General features: G+C 42.0%; 1 protein-coding gene and 1 long non-coding RNA gene across 7 annotated transcripts in view; one reads left to right on the top strand and one right to left on the bottom strand.

The window, feature by feature from the left end:
* dbn1 (drebrin 1) overlaps positions 1 to 19971 on the top strand; it is a 116384-nt gene that overhangs the window by 81500 nt on the left and 14913 nt on the right. For all 6 annotated transcript variants that reach the window (XM_085471077.1, XM_085471079.1, XM_085471078.1 and 3 more), the window contains exons 2-4: positions 12522 to 12577; positions 16289 to 16401; positions 19777 to 19851. In XM_085471077.1, the coding sequence (XP_085327203.1) occupies positions 12522 to 12577; positions 16289 to 16401; positions 19777 to 19851 (244 nt within the window). The remainder of the gene's footprint in view (positions 1 to 12521; positions 12578 to 16288; positions 16402 to 19776; positions 19852 to 19971) is intronic.
* On the bottom strand, positions 16150 to 17632 carry LOC146700828 (uncharacterized). The gene is made up of 2 exons (XR_014922626.1): positions 17522 to 17632; positions 16150 to 16460 (listed from the first exon to the last, which is right to left on the bottom strand). It is a non-coding gene; the product is annotated as an uncharacterized LOC146700828 (long non-coding RNA).

Genomic DNA, 19971 nt, shown 5'->3' with positions numbered 1-19971 from the left:
TGTGTCATTTTGTACAGGAAAATAAATAAAAATAAATACATGACTCAATAAATTCATTGATAACCATTAAACATAGCAAAATAATCATTAAAAAAATTTTTTTACGCGATTTGCTGTTTTAGTTTCCAAATTTGCTTCTGTGTGGATTTAATGATGAAGCCAAACCTGCAGTTCCTCTCACATCCACTAGAGGCTCCAGCAGTTAGTCACTTCCCATAGACTCCCATGTTAAAATATCAGACGTTACAGACAGAAATAAACACGTTTACAGCCTGATACAAAAACCTCACACTTATTTTATTTCCTCCTCCATAACAACCCGGTCTGACATCATTAGCCATTTCCGGGTCCAAACGCCGCTTCAGGTCCCAAAGTCAAACGAACACTGCGGCATCGCTGAGAGTTAAAAACTGTCTAAATTCTTTCATCTGAAATAAAGTAATCAGTGTTGCTGTTTTTACCAACAATTAGGTTAAACATCCAGATATCAACCAATACAGGATTAATGAAGTTTAATGGAATTAGAAGTTAGCAGGGAGTTAGCTCGCTAACATGATATAGCATGTTCTGACTGAGAGATTTCTGAAAGATTAAAACGCACAGCTCTGCTGTCACTTCCGACATAAATGAAAGCAAAACTAAGCAGCAGTGACATTTGTAACGTTACTGAAGTTGGGCTAGATGGTGTATAATGATGTGCTACGTGATCGCTAGTGACACAGCTATGTTAGCATAATGCTAACTTTTTTTCCACTTGATAAAAGTTAACGTGAGGGTTCCTGATGGTTAGGGACAAATGCAATCGCATGGCAGGATGCTGTAAACGGACCAAACTTCAGTCAGGAGAACAACTGAGATAATCCATCCACACTAAGAGGTTAGTCATTAATATACTGCTGCATGGGCTGTAGTTACATCGTAAGGTTTTAAACACTGAGCTTTAAAATGAAAAGTGATAATAAAAACCGAGAGAGGCCGACAGTGATCACTGACTGTTTTTAGGGGCTTGTTGAGATTAAATGGAACAACATACAAAGCATTAAAACACGTTAAAAACACAACAGCCTTATTAAACACAGAGTAGTTTGGACAGCTGTTGCATTTGTTTATAACTCGACTGGAAACTGTTCAATTTAAATTATGAGGTTTGGCTTCTTTGATTGAGCGGTGTCTTGACACAGGTGGTTTGAGCTGATTCAAGTTAATTCAGTTTCTATTTATAAAGCACCAAATAACAACAACAGTTGCCTAAAGGTGCTTTATATTACACAGTAAAGACCCTTGAATAAAGCATTACTGATGTCTTAGTTTCCACCCTGTTGTACAAATGTAGTCACAGACTCAATGGGTTACATCATTGTAGCTACGTCTGTAATCCCTGTAATGTTTTTTTAAATTCTATACTATTTAACTTTTACATGCCCCTGATTACCTAAAATATGACCACCTGTTCTATTTTATGTCTGTTTGAGTCTTCAAGCTATGGGTTATTAAATGAATAAGAAGTAAATAAAGAAATGTGAAAGGAAATGATTTGGGCTGTCAGTATAAAACGTAATAAATAGAGAAGTAAAGTACAAAATAATAAATTCATTTATTTACACTTACTTTTTGTAAATTGTTTAATCATTTTGGCAGTGTTCACCCTCCGTATCCTCCTGCCTGAAAGACAGTATTTCATTTTTGTGTGTCTGGACTTCAGTAATGACTAAATTAAAGTGACATTTATGTAGAGGAAGTAAAATATCAGCTAAGATTGAGGCTAAAACTCTGTTTCAAACCCTGAAACAGAATAAGAGGTCCTGCTGTATTTACTCTGATATTTGATGTAACGTCAGACATAAAAAGACTTTTTCTCTTTCTGTTTTTCTTTTCTTCACCTCAAAGCTGTAAATAACCGCAATGTGACGATTACTCTGTCCCACCTCTGCACCCCACACACACACACACACACACACACACACACACACACACACACACACACACACACACACACACACACACACTGCAATTATGCTTTCCTCCGGGGGAGCCATTACCAGGGAATCCATCTTTTCCTCATTATAATTTAATTGAAGTGCAGAGAGATGCAGACTCATGTTCGAGCTGCCATTTTTCTCCACTTTCCTTCTTTTCTCCTCGTTCATGTTCTCGCCGCTGCTCTGGGTTTCATGTGTTTGATCACATGACTCAGATGTATGTTATGTTGTATAGAGCTTTTTATTTTCCCCTGCACAGGCGCCGGGCTCAGCCTAAGAGTCGGGGCGATCCGCTCCTTCATGTTGAGAGCAGCCGGCTGACGTGGTTCAGACGTCCTGTTAGGATGGATGGAGGCTTTTCTGGGCATGCCCACCTAGGAGGAAACCCCGGGGTAGATTATTTATGTCAGCTGACCTGGGAGCACCGTCTAATCAAGCGTGATGTTCAGGTTGTAAATGGTGAACCTATTTGGAGTCCTGTAACTGAGTATCCACGCCTCGCTCATCACAGCTGGTTTCAAAGTTTGAAACTTCAAAACTGGACTTCACTGACCAATCACAAGGGCAGCGTCTGTCTTTTATATACAGTCTATCGTTAGCGTTCTTGAAATCAGCGTTAAAAGATGGCGTCAGGTTGATGTAGACTATTTTTAGAGGAAAACTGTTGTTTTATCTCCCTCCCTTCCCCTCCTCGCTCTTTATTCATTGCTGCTAGGCTAATGTCTGTCTAAACAGCCCCTTTTTCACTTCATGCCACCCTTCACTCATGAAATAAACAGCTTCCTTTTGCATCTAAAGAGCTGCTTTTAGGTTTTTGTGTCAGTGTGTGGGCAGTTTTTCTCTGAAATGGAAGCGCTTCAGAGCTACGAGCAGCGTTTAGCTTCTGAGAGAGGGCATTTGTGAGCTAACACACCTACACCGCTGGATTTATGACAAGTGGAGTCACAATCTGCACAAACCGAGAACAGTTAAAGGCCGAGTGAGTGCGGAGCCGCTCCGGCTGTTGTTCCGTGCGTTTAGCCGGATGTAAAGAGTCTCGTGGTGGTGCCGGACCTACACCTCATTTTCCCACCTCGCCTTCGTCTTACTCAGCGGGTCAGCGTGCCGATCTCTGCATTTCCAGACCGACAGATATGCGAGTCACAGCTGCTTCCTAATGCCCTCCTTCATTCCCTCTGAAACATTACCCATAATTCTTTGTCCTCGTGTCTGTCTGCCTCATTTTTTTCACATTGAGTCACCATGTAGGGTTCATGCTCAATAAATCACGCTGCGCTGTCCGACCACAGGAATAACAGCTCTCGCCAGCATACTCTGTCTGCCTGCTTCTGTCTTTACGGCTCGTCGTCAGTATTTAAAGTCTCTCTGTTCTGTCTTCTTCTCTCACCACACATATTTTTCTCTCCCCGTGGCCATTAAAAAACTCCCACAGGAATCCATGACTCTCAAACCTCATATATAAATATCAGATTCTTGTGTTTCTACTCTTTGAATTTATTTGTTTCTAGTTACTGTTACTTGTTTACCATCAGACTAACCTTGTTCTTACTTCTGTACAAAAATTCTTCTTTTTACCGCAAAGAGAGATTTTTGTTTGGAAAAGAACCCACACAGTGTCTTTGAACACTGCTCTCAGCTCAGCTCTGTTTGGGCTGATTGATGTGTATCAATGTAAGCCCCGCCCCCTTCCCCCTAATCGAAGCCCCGCCCCCACTCCATACACACATCCATACGATAATAATACTAACAATGATGAAGTTTTTCTCTCATTGCAATGTCTCAGCCCCACCCTCATTCTCCCTCTGAAACCCCCGCCCCTTTCCAAAGTCCCGCCCCTTTCGGAAGCCCCGCCCCTCTCTTCACAAAAAGACATTCAGAAAAAAAACACTGTTGACAACACCTCGGTAACACAAATGCTAACCACACCTTTGTTTTAAGAGGTAAAATTACTGCTTTTTTCAATGGAGTCTGGTGCAGGGTGGTGGCTTCATATCTCTGTCAGGAAGATACGGTGATATTGAGTCCTTTAGGTCTTTCTGCCTCTACCTGAGGACATGGCTGACTGCCACCTGCTGCAGGTAACATGCTCTATATAAGCCCACCGTCCCCCACAGAGGGAGAACACGTTACCCACTTTACTTTTGTGTTTACGTTGTTATATAATAGAGGAGACAAAGCTGAAAACTGTTAATCCTGACACATGGACTCGCACCTGTATTGGATTTGGACATTGCTCAGTCTGTTGCCGTGTATAACCATCGGTTCCTCTCTGGTGTTTTTCCTCTCAGAGCAGCACAGAGCGCTCTGACGTCCGCTGATCATGAAGTCCAGGAAGTGTGAGAGTACACGATCCCTTTGGTTTCTCACCGCCCGGCTGGATCCTTTCAGAGGACTGAAGTGTTAACTGTCCGTGGCAGTTTTATGGCCCTGCTCTGTGCTCGCTCTGGACCGCTTTAACTGGGAATTGACTGTGGAGGAGAATTTGCTGAGATATTTTTGGTATCAAATGTCGTTAAATCACAGCTTCTTCCCATTTTGAAGCTCTCGCGCATCGTGTTGCTCTGCAAACGCCTCCTCTTTTTGCTTTTGGCTAATTGTTTTTGTGAAATTCGACTCACTACTCCGGTGGTTACTCATTTAACACCAGTTGTTTAGTGTTATGTTTAATGACATTCAGCTATTTAATGGTGCTGATAAGATGATACAAATGTGACTCTGACACATCAGCATGCTTCACAATAAAAAACAAACCCAGGCTTTCTCTGCCAGCAGCGCTGAGTAACATGCTTGGATGTCACACTGTTCCACAATCAGGTCGCACAAATAAAACGTGGAAGTGCTTAAAAACCTGCATTCTACTTGTAGCCCACCAGGGGGCGATTGCAAATAAACTATCCGGTTGTTCAGTCTGACGTCACTAGCCGTGTCTGGGTCTAAACTCCGCTGCAGGTCCATATATCAAACGATCACTATGGCATTACTGAGAGTTAAAAACTGTCTAAAGTCTTTCATCTTTAATAAAATGATCAGCGTTCTGCTCTACCAGGTGTAACAATTGAGTTTAACATCCAGGCATCCATGAAAACGGAATTTATGACATTTAACGGAGTTAGAAGTTAGCAGGAAGTTAGCTCGCTAGCTTCTATCTGAATACAATATAGCATGTCCTGACTGCGGGGTTTTGGAAACAAATTAAAACGTACAGCTCTGTTATCACTTCCAGCATAAATGAAGACAGAAAACTAAACAGCAGTGACGTTTGTAGGGTTACTGAAGTTGGGCTAGCTGGTATATAATGATGTGCTACGTGACCGCTAGCGACACAGCTATGTTAGCATAATATAAACAAGCTAACTTTTTTCCCACTCGATAAAAGTTAACGTGAGTGTTCTCGGTGGTCAGGAACAAATGTAATCGCATGGCAGGATGCTGTAAAAGGACCACACTTCAGCCAGGAGAACAACTGAGATAATCCATCCACAATACGAGGTTAGTCATTCATATACTGCTGCATGGGCTGGGCTGTAGCTACATCCTAAGGTTTTAAAAACTGAGCTTAAATAAATGATTAGCGGTAATAAAAGCCGAGGGAGGTCAACAGTGATCACTGACTGTTTTAGGAGCTTTTTGAGATCAAATAGAAGAAAATACAAAACATTAAACATGTTAACAACACAAAAGCCATATTAAACGCAGACTACTTTAGGCCCGGAAGTAGGATTCGTCGCGTCATCACTGAACAACCGGATAGACATCTATGAGGAAACCGCTTTCTGTCTGTCCTGAGTTCATGGACTGAATCATTTGTTTTGGGTCAAACTGAATAAAAAAAGAAATACTTTGTAAATCTTCATTGTTCCACGTTTCACACAGGATTAGCTGTGGTCATTTCCATTCACTTATTGACTAACGTCTTACCTATCACATATCACAAAGTTGTTTCATAGGTAGACCCGCCCCTTCTGGTCACATTTGTTCCATGCGGCCAAGATGGGGTTGGCATAAATGCTCGTCTTGAGGCTTAAAAACAGGACTTAAGACACTAGAGGATGAGGTTACGGTAGCTACATCTGGGTTCAGCTCACTGGGGCAGCAATCTGAGCAGAGAAGCCCAGATGTTCCTCACCCCACCACCTCCTACAGCTCATTAGGATGTTTCCAGCCCAGTCGACAGACATAAAGAGTCTGCCCTGGGGCCTCCTCCTGGTACGACATGCCTGAATACCTCACCAACAAGGCATCCAGGAGGTATCCTAGTCAGATGCCCAAGCCACCCTAACTGCCTCCTTTCGATGTGGAGGAGGAGCCACTCCACTGCTGATCCTATTTCTAAGAGAGAGGTCAGCCACCCTTCAGACAAAGCTCATTGCGCCGCTCATATCTGCAGTCCGTCTGTTAGTCTCACGCTAAAAAAAATACCAGTAAACACAAGTAACAACGTCTTCAGGAAAACAGTCACCATAGTGGACAAAAGGTGTTTTTGGTTTTAGAAGCAGACGTCACAGACGGCTCACAGCTGCTGAACGCTCTAAAGTCTTTCACTCATCGTATCAGCACGAAGGGCGAGAACAAAACTCACAGCGATGCACTTACAGGTCGGAGAACGAACACCTTTAGTGTCTGCAGAGGTTAAATGATGGGAAGTGAAGGCAGCATAATGGTTGCGTCACAGTGCTGTGGAAACGTGCCTGTCACTGAAACCAGTAAAAAAAAATAATCATGTGACCTCAGGATATTGGTGATAGTCGTGCAGCCGCGGCTCTCTGTGGGGAGGAGAGTCTTCTTCTGAAGTCGTCACGGAAACACACACACTGACTCTACACTTGGTGTGCGTGTGTGTGTGTGTCTGTACATGCGTGTGCGTGTGTGTGTGTGCGTGTGTGTGTGTGTCTGTACATGCGTGTGTGTGTGTTTTGCCCTTCAGCTCTCCTTCACCCCCCTCCTTCCTTCCTGCCGCTGCTGTCTTTACATCGATGCCCCCCTCAGGTCACTAACTGCTGTTACTCACATAATGATGGGGGATGCTGCCTGGTTGCCATGGTGATACTCACATTGGGGGTATGTGTGTTTGTTAGAGGGAGAGAGAGAGATTTGTCTTGGCAACCTCTTTGTGTGTGTGTGTGTGTGTGTGTTACAGTCTGAGCAACCGAGCTGCTGGACAGAATAATGGAAACAGCGGCGTCCTCTCAGAGCTTCGTGCTCTTTTCCTTTTTTTTACCTGTGAAACAAACAAAGGTGCGCTGTCACATCACCCTGTGTTTACTGGACCATGTCACACACCTGTACTGCACCTCCTCCCTGATCCTGATCATTTATCTTCCCCCACATGTCGTCAGGGTTTTAGCTTCATGTGAGCATCTGTGCTAATCGGATGGAGACGGCGTCTCCTCTGGAGCTTCTTCCTGTTTTAAACATGTTAACGGAGCACTGCATAACCCCACTGTTGTTAATGACAGCCGTGGCTCTTCAGTGAAAGACCGTGATCAGCCTGGGCTTCATGTTTGCAGTATAACATCTCATATATGTCAGTCTTTACAAGAGCTAGGACATGGACATGTGTCCTGTGCAGCATATATACCCTGTATCATATAATATATACTGTTTGCCAGGTATAAAATATGTTATATATCTATATATTCAGTTATTTTAGGAAACTCTTTCACAAGTAGAAACTACTGCCAACACCTGGCTAATGTACTCTGATTAGGGATGGGTATTGTTTAGGTTTTATCAGATACCGGTGCCAAACCGGTACTTTTGAAAAGGTGCCGGTGCTTAAAGAATGGAGAACACAAACTTTGTCCAAAAACCTCTTATGTTTTTATTTTTAGCAGTCTCTTTTTTTCAAAATCCATCTTGGAAAATGATGGCCATTTTTGAAAATTCTGATGGGATATACCAAATGATTAGCTCTGTAGGGAAAAACAGTGACTGTTTTTAAGAGCTCTGGTTCTTTATGTGTGCTTTCTGATAAACTGTTTAAAAAGTTGATCCTCAAACCAAAAAATCCCTCCAGAAGTCCAAGCCTGGCCAAATAACGGGAGTTTTCCCTGACAGCTAATTCCCATTTGGCTAAGCGGGCTGCATCAGACAAAGCTGGATTTATTTTGGCATGTTAGCTAATGCTAGCTAATGTTTGCTTGATACCCAAAGCAGCAGTTAGCCGGGTTCAAATGCTACGTTCTATTTTTCTTGGAAGCCAGACTTCAGAGCTTGGAGTGATGGCAATCCCAAGTTGAGTGTCTCCACTAGTAAAGTCAGAAAAGCAGGATTTATTTTGCTCCTAAGCGATGTGCAACCATTTGTGCATCGCTAGCAATCCAGTGATAGTTCACTAGCAATGCTGGTGATGTTTTTTTTTTGTTTATTTTTTTAATGTTTATCAGTAAAAACCGCTGCTGCAGCACATTCAGGGAAACACCCTGACCCACACTCTGCGTATGTCTCACACAGCCACAAATACACAACAGTGGCAGCACGGGTTACATGTTTTACAGTTTTGCTAATGTTTACGTGCACTGCCGCCATCTTGGATTGTCAAATCAAAATCACTTTTTATTGTCACATCACATGTGCAGGCACACTGGCACAGCACATGCGAGTGAAATTCTTGTGTGCGAGCCCCACAAGCAACAGAGATGTGCAAACACAACAACACAAACGAGCAAAATACAAGAATGGCCAACCTGAAACTAATAAATATATGTACAATATATAATAGTGTATGCATTTCTGGATGTGTATACTAAATATTTTCCTACGTGTGTGTGTGTGTGTGTGTGTGTGTGTGTGTGTGTGTGTGTGTGTGTGTGTGTATACACATTTTTACAAATTAAATAGTAAAAAAATAAAATAAAATAATAATAATAATAATAATAAAATATATAAAATATACAGAGTTGAATATGTGCAAAACAAGTGGCATTTATATACAGTGTGGAGTGCATAATGTTAAAGTAGAAAGTCCTCTCGTCATTCATCCCCTGCTGCCTCTTCATCAAACATCTTCTCCTTTCCTCTCCCGTCCTCGTGCGTGATAAACTGCTCACACACAAACACACGCGGAGCTGTTTCTAGGTCACGAGGGCTTATATGAATAATAAACAGCTGTCTGCTTTAAAGAGAATTATTTATAGAGGCCTTGAATGAGCGACATAGACACACTCTTCATCGCTTTCTCTCCACCTTAAACGCCTCCTCCTCGACTTTCTCCGTATTGTTGTCTTCATTATCTGTTATCGCTTTATTTCCCGGCCTCGCCGTGTTTGTTTCTGCCTCCAGGAATTCTCTCTGATGCTGATACTGCTGTACCTGTCATATACAGGAAGCTGTAGTAGTAGTAGCTGTAGTATCAGACTGTGTTCTTACACCTTCCATCTGTTTTTCATCTGGATTTCCTGGTTCAGACCTGAGTATCCAGGCCATACACAGCCCGGCAGTTATGGGAAGATAAAATGTTAACCCCAGCAGCATCGAACAACAAGTGGAGGAAAAAATTAGTGTCGGAGTCAATTAATATCAGCCAGCCACGTCGCCGAGAGCTGAATCCGTGCCGAGATGCTGACTCCCCAGTTTACAGCGAGAGAGCGCCACATTAACACATACATCAGAGTCTGCAGTCATTCATAATTAGCGAAACTCATTTTCCCCTCTTGACCGACTGGTGGTTGCATCACAACATGCAAAAAACATGTTTATTTATGCTGTAAAGTGTCTCCAGTGGACGTTAGAGGAACTGCGGGTTTTAGTTGAATCTAATCTGCCTCTGATGGTTATTTCTGTTTGTATAATCATGAACTCAGCAGGCACTGGGGTTGGATCGATCCCAGTATCGATATTAGTATTGGTATCGGTATCAGATCGATACTGGTGTCATAGGACCGATACTTTGTTTCTGTTCAGCAAGTTTAGCATGTAGCCGTCTGAACTGTGTTTAAATATTTTTTTTAGAAATGAAAAAATGTACCTCACACCTTGCTGTGTTGACTGTCACGTCTATTTAAAGCCTACAGCACATTTAAACAAAGCTGACCCAAAAACGTCAGAGATGGGCTCAGTTTCAAAATCCATGAAAAGCCGAATGATGTGTTTTATTGGGTTAAATGATTATTGTGGAAAGTAAAAACCAGCGATTTAGTGTTCAGAATTTGACAAACCGATGATGACTCATCTTATAAATCATGACACACTGCTCTCCCCTAAGTTGCTGCCCTTATAGGGTAAAAGTCATCGGTATTGGTATCGGCAGAGCTGGCCCTGTATGGATGGAAGATGGAAAAACTGACCTTCCAAAATAAATCTGGAGTCCTACGAGGTCACGCTCCGACTGGCACAAGTTTAAAGAAGCAGTCTTACAGCTGGAAGATCTGCTGACAGGAGCTGTAATCTGTTAATCTGTGAGGAAAGTGAAAATGTAGCAGTGAGGAGATGTGGTGATGCATAAACAGAGAAAGAAACAGGAAGCAGAGAGTGACTCTGCAGAAACAGACAGGATGGCGGGCGGGGAGCTGAGGTCAGCAGGAAGTCAGACGCTGGCCAGACTAAAGCTTTGGGCTGAAACAGCATGATGTCATGTGGACTGAGCCCTCGTGGTAATCCCAAACATCCACACACACACTGTAACAGAACACACACTCACCAAGGCAGCTGCAAATCCACCAATCAAACTAAAAGTATCTCACATTCAGGCAGGTGAGTGCGGCTCACAAACTGACGAGATCAGGCTCTTAATCCTGAGGAAAAGTAAAATTAAAACTATTTAATCTGTGTCATATGTTGCTATTATTTTTGATTAAGGAAACCTGATAAATAAGACAATAATCAGCTTCTGAGTTAGTCACTTCTATGATTTAAAAGAAGTCTGTAGCAATCCCGTGTGTTGCTGTCTGGTTTATAATCTCCTGATAAATTTCTCAGCCCAGCATCTCATATCCTTCAATAATCTGTTTCTGCTGCTTCCTGCTGGTTCCCAGTTTGTTCGCCTCACGCACAGGTTAGCTGGAAGTGGTCGGGCATGTAACTCAGCAGCTTTGCATGACTCACAGTTCAAAAAAATCCTTCTTTATCTGACACTCGGCCCCTCAGTTCATCCTCTGTCCAAACAAGCTGTTTTGAGTCCCATCTTTAAAGTGACTTTCTTCTGATTGGTTGCCCCTCATAAACAGTCTGAACAGCAGGTAGGCGGGGCTTCTGTGCACAAAACGGCCACATTTGGGACATTAACCCCTCTGTGACATCAGGCAGTGAGTAGAGTAAGAAAAAACTCGGCGTTTGGAGGAGCCTGAGTGTTTGGCTCACTGTGATTCTTTGGACTTGCCTCATTAGAGTATAAGCTCCGCCCACTGAAACAGGTCCTTGATGTCTACACGCCTGCTTCCTTTTTATTTGTCAAACATGTTTCACTGCAGTTATTTTCTCTGTTGTTATCGTATTTTTAACAGGGGCGTGTAGCACATGGATGTTTGTAGATGCAGTACCGTGATTGGCCACTAGCACTGCTGTGGCGCTCTGCTCAAAGATAAATTGAAACAAATCGCAGCGTCGTGGAAACAGCAGTGTGGCTGTGTTTTATGCAGTTGGTTCTTTCTGACCTTTCGTGCAGATTACTGGGTTTTATTTTATTTGCTTCGCTGCAGGGTTACAGCAGGACTTTCAATCTGGAGATGCAGGCTAAGCTGTAATCTCTGTCACCTTCATTCAGCCTCAGCAGAGAGGTCAGAGGTGGCTGTGAGGAGGCACCAGTTTAATTTGTTTTTCATAATTCGGGGAGTGCTCAGTGCACGTTCGTGTCTCTGCAGCTCCTGTGTGTGTCGGTGTGTATTTGAGGAAAGCACAGTTTTAGAAGCAGACAGTCAGAAGATGCATTATCTCAGTTCTTCAAAGGGCGGCTCCTCCTTCAGTCAAACCAAATAATCAGGACGGTCTTTGAAGCTGTGCTGACGGCTGGAGTCGCCGGCCTGTGAACCTCCCTCGTCGTGCAGCAGCTCGTCTGTTATCTGCTGCAAAACTGTTTCGGGGGATGGGGCCTGTCTGACAGGACTCGCCACAGAGAAGGCTGATGGGAGTTTCTAAGAGCACTCTCTGGTTCATGCAGTGGCTGGAGGTTTGTGCTGTGAGTTGTTTTGGAAAGAAAGTGTTGCTCCATAACAACAGGCTGAAAAGCAGCACGAGTGTCTGCGTGCACGTGAGCACAGCGGCCAGTAAACAGAGCTGTGAAGAGACCGGACGCCGAGGTCTCATTGTTTTTACAAACCCAAACAAAGAGTTTGAGTCGTTGCGTCGAGAAGTTTCTGGGGCTCAGACTTAAGCAAAGAACAAATGAAAAACTCGAGCTTTAACGTTGCACAGAGAACAGAAAGGCGGGACTCAAACTGTGGGTTTTTCTTCTCTGTTCTCCTGGAGAAACTTCACCGAGCGTGCACAGCAGGAAAAGCAAAAATAAATACTCGAGTAAAATACCTGAACATTGTCTTAAGTGGAGTAACAAAGTATTTGTACCTCGTTACTTGTGTCTAATTAGCACTCTGTCTGTGTTTCTAACAGGGCCTTGTACACATACGAGGATGAAAGCAACGACCTGACGTTGGCGGCGTCCGGAGGTAAGTCTCTGCTGATGTGACTCCCTCTCCTGTCCCGTCGCTGACATCATTTCTGTGTTTTTAATGAAAAAGGTTTTAATGGCGAGCGTTCAGATTGGCTCCAATTTGCTTCTGCAGACCGGCGGCTGTAAATCACGATGAGCAGCGTCTGCTGCAGCTTTGGGGGTAAAAGCAATCATGCTCTTTGTCTCCTGATTGTTACTGAGCCATCAGAGAGATTCATTATCATTTCTGCTAATGATGCGCTGCAGGATCATTACAGAGTAATGGCACCCCTCCTGATTCGATGCTCGCTGTCACTGTGTGTGTTGTGTGTCGTTTGTTAGCCAGGATTTAGCAAATGTGCGCACGGTGGTTAATGTTAAACATCAGAAGCAGAGTGAAAGTCCAAATCTGGCTCGATTCACACGCATCCGTTCAGAGACAGCTTCAAATCAAATCAAATCACTTTTATTGTCACATCACATGTGCAGGTACATTGGTACAGCACATGTGAGTGAAATTCTTGTGTGCGAGCTTCACAAGCAACAGAGATGTGCAAAATACAATAATGTAAACAAGCAAAATACAAGAATGGCTACATCTGAAACTAATAAATATATGTACAATATATAATAGTATATGCATTTCTGGATGTGTATACTAAATATTTTTCTACGTGTGTGTGTGTGTGTGTGTGTGTGTGTGTGTGTGTGTGTGTACACATATTTTACAAATTAAATAGAGTAAACAATAAATAGAATATATAAAATAAATAAAATAAAATATACAGAGTGAGACATGTGCAAAACAGTGGCATTACTGTACAGTATGGAGTGCATAATGTTAAAGTTCCAGTAGTGAAGCTGAAGCTTTGACCTGTGTGCACGTTTACTCTGGCAACACAGACTCAGCAGTTTGTGAAATACTCACCATTTTATCTTATTTTAATTTTTTCATATTCTTGGGCACGAAAATGCTTCTTTATTCTCAGTTAAATAAACTGAAAAACCCACTGTGTGTCCTTGTGCACAAAGCAAAGAGGAAAACGTTCACATATGCGGGGCTGGGGGTGGGGGCTAGTTTGAGCCCATTGCTGATTGGATTTGTTTACACTGGTTTTGGTCTACACACTCACCCCACAAGCAGAGAGTAGGCTACAGTTAGGTAATAAAAACTGATCTTTTGAATGTAGCTAAACGTCTGCTTAAAGCACAGCTGAGGACCCAGATAAGACCAAATAACACTACAGGCTGTCCTTAGTTTGCCTGACTGGGAATTTGATACAAAGTAAATACATGTAAAGAAGGAAAAATCATTTAAATTAATAAATACTTAAAGAAACTGACAGTGGTTTAAAGGATGAATCTGAATTTCAGTCATAATCTACGTGAGACCCGGTAACCTCCTGCTGCTCTGTTTCACTCTGTCGCTGAGCTCAAACAGGAAGAGCTCAAACATACATAAAAATAAAGTTTTATCTGTGAACGTCTCGTCTGAATAACCCTCTACAAGCCTAATGTAATCATCAGTGTATAAAAAGAAGTGCTAAAGTGAAGTGTTTGCATCACAAATGCTGCAGGGACGATGATGATGATGATGCTTGAAGACACTTCTACCCAGGAAACCTTCAAACCTAAACAAACCTATAAGCTGTGGAATAAAACCAGTAAAATTAACCCAGATTAACCATTTTTTAAGCTCCATGTTTTAGTTCTTGCATTTGTTCAGCATAGCTTTGCATGACTCACAGTTCAAAGTCATTCTTATTTATCCTAAACCGAAACAAGCAGGTTTAGCTTTATTCACGCCAACTCTCTTCTGATTGGCTGCCCCAGCAGGCTAATCTATCTCACGGATTGGTTCAGACCACAGGACAGGGTGCTGTCTGGATGAGAGCGAAGTCTCATAGTTTTCCACCTGTTTTCCGTAGATGAATGTTCTGGAGTGGAAGTGTTGGAGTATGTGGAGATTTTCTCTGTGAAACAAGCAGGACCTTCAATTAAAAGGATGTTTGCACCATTATACTCTAAAATCTCAAAACATTATATCATTCAGCATTAATGGCGCCGTCACTGCTGTGATAGTAACCTATGCTGTTTGTTCTTACATCATTGTGGATGCTGGTTTTTAATTCTGTGCTGGTTCTGATTGGTCAGACCACAGGATGGATTTCCACGCGGGCTGGTTCATCTCCTGAGAGATGGTGGTGGCTTCAGTCTGTTGTTTTCTCTGCACAGTAGAGATTTAACCAAAACTGCTGGATGTAGTGATGAGCTGTGCTCACTGACAGAAGTGTCCGTTAGTCTGTGCTGAGATTTCTCCGAATCTTTGAATTATGCTGCCAAAGATGATGAAATCTCCATTCTTTGCAGTTTCATCTTGTTCTTAATCAAACATGTGGATCATCAAGAATGAGATTTCCATCACGAATCATTGGGGTCCAGATTAGCCAACACAGCTGGTAGAAACTGTCACTGCTGCTGGCCAAAGAGAGAGGAAGCAGAGAGGGGGATGGCATGTTAGCAGGCAGCGGGAGGGTGGAGGCGGGACACTTAATGTGGGGACTATGTAGTGGACATGCAGGTGTGACAGAGGAGGATGCTGGGATAGGGTGAGAAGGAGGCAGATGATGAGCTGTGGTGACCCCCCAAGAAAGATCTTGTTCCTAAATGAATTATGCAGTACGTGTGATCTGTTTTAACACGGAAGTTTAAAGACGTTTATGTAGCATTGTGAACTCCAGATGTTTTGTGTTTGCTGATGTGAAGTTGACAATAATCTGAATGGTCCTGTGTGATGATGAGTCATCACCTGAATGTTCCCAGACAGGATCTGCTTATTTCCATTGAGCGTTCACATTGTTATGCTAATCTAGAAGTACAGAGAGAGTGATTCACTTCACTGAAAACTTCATTATGTTGGAGATTTAATTTCAAGGAACGACTCTAGTTTTTTATGCACTCGTCACTTTAGAGAATTTAATCTGTTTTGCTTTCATAACATGTTTTTTTTTTTTTTTTAAATCGAGAGAAAAGGTCCAAAAGTCAGAATTAGCTGTTATTTCACTGCACTTTGTCTGTGGGATATTTATGCAAATACTGCACGTCTAATATCTCATTTACATATTTAAAGGTCAAATTAAACAAAATTTGCAATACAAAAAGTAGCTGTCTGTCTAATGGCTAAGTTTTATGGTGATATGTTACTTAAGTACTATTTTCTACTCAATAAGAACCTTTTGAAACTTTTGAGGCTGTTTAAAGGTGAATTTTCTGGTTTACTGTGACAGAAATCTCTAGTTCAGTATTTCCAGTTTATACTGGGAGGTTTTCTCAGAGTCTGACTTATCTGACATTTTATGCTGGAAAGTTGACCGTTTCTTATAATCTCTAAGTTATTATTTCAGAAACGAATCCATAGATTAGTGGATAATCTGTGGATTCGTTTCTGGAAAGAGAACAAATATAAACACTTTTAGATCAAAAAGGCCTCAGTTAAAAATTTCTGCACACTTTTAATACAGAAAATATTATTCTTAATGTGAGTAATCACCTTAATAATCTGTGACTAACTTGTACTTGCACTGGAAGTGTAGATTAAAAAGTTTTATTCTCAGGTGTCTGAGCGGTGACGCTGGTGTCCCGTGGAGAGCGAGTCAGCAGAAGCTGAAAAAGCAGGCATGGCTGCGACTGTGCTGCAGTCATAATGAACTCTTGTTCTGTGCTGCAGGAGGCGGCCTGGCAGAGATCACGCTGACCTTTGACAGCGGCAGGGTGATGTACGGCTTCTGCGGCCTGAAGGAGCCCACCGCCGCTCTGCCACGATACATCCTCATCAACTGGGTGAGTCGCTGGGACGAGGGGGAAACGGGAGGGGGCATGCTCTGAAATGTCCTTCAATGCTATAAATGAGAATATCAGAGTCATCGAGGGTCGCTGCACATTTTCAATTTAGTCGTTTATTTGACAAGGACGCGCCGATAAGAGCGATCTAAAACTCGTCGTCGCTGCAGCCTCAGCAGCTGGAAGAAGAGTGGCATCGGCAGCGGTCGTAGACACGCTGATGTCACCAAATGCTGCGATTGTAGTGAAAGTGTGAGAAGCTCTGAAACTCGATTAATGTACCAGATTTGTTTAGCAGTGGCCAACCAGCCCACCAACTGTCTTCACATTCTGAATCAATCACTGGTTGGACAGGAGTTCACTGAGGCATCATGTTTTTCCATTTGAGCTTAGTCCATTAAAATGTATAAAAGACAGAGTTACAAAAATCACTTAATGAAATATCCAGAAATGCTCTTACTTTGGCAGAAAATGTTATATTCATGATTTAGATAATCAGTCTGTGTATGAAACAAAGTGTGCTTTTTATATTCTGTGTCAGATGTACTTTAGTCTTTTAAGCTTCTCTCTACTTCTACTTTATCTGAATCTGAGCTTTCGTTACTTCAAAAATTAATAGTTTTAAACACAGATCATATGAAGAAATGATAAAACATAATTATGCTAATTAGAAGATTTAGCTTACGTTACGCACTTTAGGTAGAACTTTGATACGTCAAATAGCTAGCAGATTGTCACATTAGAAGTTATGTTAAGCTTAACTGTTTTAATTTCTTCAAAGCAAACGGTCTTTATATAAAAATATCTTTCTGTAGGGTAAATGTTAGCTTACTTAATATGTTTTTATTTATTCTGTAACGACAAAAAACTGTCTGGCTTCTGCAAAAAGTTTGCAAGCACACAAGCTAGGCCAGGTCACAAGCTAGGACTTTGGCTAACGTTGGTCAGCTAGCTGTAGCATCTCTATGAGCATGAATGTGCTGTTAGTTACTCCTTAATTTTAGCTGAAAAAGTAACGTTCTAAAAAGAGATATATCATAATAGCTGTTGTTATCCATTGTGCTATGTGAACTTTTATCTGCTGTCTGCTAGCTATTAAACATGTTGCTAAATTACGTACCTAGCAATTTTTCTCATTAGCAGTGAAGCTGATTCTTTCTAAATTAGCTAAACCTAAAACAAACTTAGGTGTATCCATGAATCAGAAGGTGTTTATTTTGCTATATTATTAGGGCTGTTCGATATAACGATATATATCAGATGACGATATAAAAACGTCCGTCGTTTCATTTTACGCTATCGTTTGTTTCGTGGTGTTGCAAAATAAACTGTTTACGGCAATATTTTTTCATGGTTTTGATGGTCACTGTCGTGGCTTTATTAATTTCTTAAAGTTCTCTCTTTCTCTTATATTTAATATAACCACACTACGGACAGACAAGCGCCTGTTTTTATGCTTTGTCGTTAGCAACAACGACGGTAACAGCATCGCGTGTCCGCTTGTTTATGTTCCACATAAACCTTTCACAATAAAGCTCAAGATCCTGTTGAGACTTTTCAAAATAAACTGAATCACGTGAAAGAGCAGATTATTTACGGATGAGAAGTAAAAAAGAGCCGTCAGGTGCTAAAAATGAACCTTAGACTCAAACGTTAGAACAGGCTTTTCCCCGCAGCACGCCGTGTAATAAATACTCACAAAGAAAACGGCGGCCGTTTCAACCTATGTCTAAAAATGTATCGTTTCATGCATCGGTTAAAACACTCGACTCCAGCTACACGACGCGCAGCTGGAAACACTTCCCGCAAGTCGAGCTGCCCGAGATTCACAGAATTTACAGAAAATGTTACATTTTAGTGATTTATATCGTTATCGGACGATAGAATTCTTATATCGGGATATGAGGTTTTGGTCATATCGCACAGCCCTATATATTATAGATATTTTTTTTCTTAGACATGGGTCACTTTCTTTTTTTGGTTACCTTCTACAAGTAACCGACCCAGTGACATCACGTTCTGTCCTGACACAAGGTGGCGCTAAACATATTCTAGAAGCTTTAACTTTAAGCACGTATTTGGCATTTCGGAGTCAGCAAGAATAGGAACAAGATGTATGTTTGGAATTATAAAAATTGACTGTTTTTATTGTTTTTTAACTAAAAAGGAGACCTGCAGGTAAAATGATGATGAAAATCTTAAACACTGTCTTTAAAGCGCTTCATGTTGTGGTTTTAATAGGAAAGCAGGATGTGGACTTTTCTTCCTCACGCTGTAATAAGTGAAAACCTCCAGTTAAAGTGCGGGCCAAACCAGAGAGTAAGGAAATGGAGTCGTAGCACCAGGCATGCTAACGGAGCAGTTACCGTTTAATTCATGATGAAAAGGAAGTGTAGCAGGAAGGGATGAATAATTTGTGATGTTAAGGTTAGTTATACACACTGAGAGTCTCCAGCGACGTGCGCTGAAAGCATTTAAACAAAGTCTGAGAGCCTCATGATGGATGCTTTCTTTTCTGAACCTGACAACAGCAGGGGCGCCCTGAGCTGGAGCTTAATGACACAGTGCAGCGAGAGGCAGACTGAAACAATCCGTCCTCCAGAAATTAGCTATAATTGCTGCTTTTTCCCCCCATAACACAATTCCAGAGGTAAATGGAAGGAAAATAAGAGATATGGTCATTAATGCAGCAAACCGAGACTGAGAGAGAAACAAAAAGGTATTTAATGGTTAAATGAGACTGGGAGAGGAGCCACTGGAGTCCATCACAATATAACAGAGCAACATTAGCAGCCAAAAGAGCACCAGACTGTGGCTAACCGGGCCAAACCAGGCTCAACGGTGCCAAAAAACGTCCCAAAATGGGAATAAAAGGTCTTCGAAATGTTCTTCTTCAAAAATGCTGCGAAAGCATCCAAGCAGCGGCTCCTTCTCTCTTCCTTCATCCAACGCTCACTCACAGACGGATAAGAGATGAATGGCTGTGAATGCAGCTGAGACGGGGCTGTTTTCCTGTGTAATTGCTGTGCACTGCGTTTGTATTGTGTGGGAATGAATTAGCTGTGATTACTGAATCACATCCTGTTATAATACAACTGCTGCAATAACCGAACATGACCACGGCTAAACAAAAGCCCTAATGAGACCAAAGGGAGGGAGAAACTGCCCTTCAGTTTGGTCACTTGGAAGACAAAATAATTAGTGGATATTTGACTAAATGTAACAAAAAGCACAAAAGAAATTAGCATGTGTATCCTGATTGGTTGATTTAGCATCCTTTTGCTTCTTTTTTACCAGTTTCTTCATCCAACTCTTCTTCACGCCGTCCTTTTTACTCTCGTTTTTGTTGTTACACCGTCTCTCGTTCTCTTTCAGGTTGGAGATGATGTGCCAGATGCCAGGAAGTGTGCCTGTGCCAGCCATGTCGCCACCATCGCAGACTTCTTCCAGGTCAGACCCAGCACCGCAGTCGTACATAGTCCCAGAAAGAAACCATAAACACGACAGTTCATATTCATCTTGTGTGTAAGACATGTATTTTATAAAAGTTGAACATCTGAAATAGGAAAC

Source organism: Copadichromis virginalis, linkage group LG10 (assembly GCF_057382275.1).
Source record: "Copadichromis virginalis isolate Kocher_CV1m ecotype Utaka linkage group LG10, C_Virginalis_male_GT1.1, whole genome shotgun sequence".
Taxonomy (NCBI): Eukaryota; Metazoa; Chordata; class Actinopteri; order Cichliformes; family Cichlidae; genus Copadichromis; species Copadichromis virginalis.
This window is presented reverse-complemented; position numbering and strand designations above follow the sequence as displayed.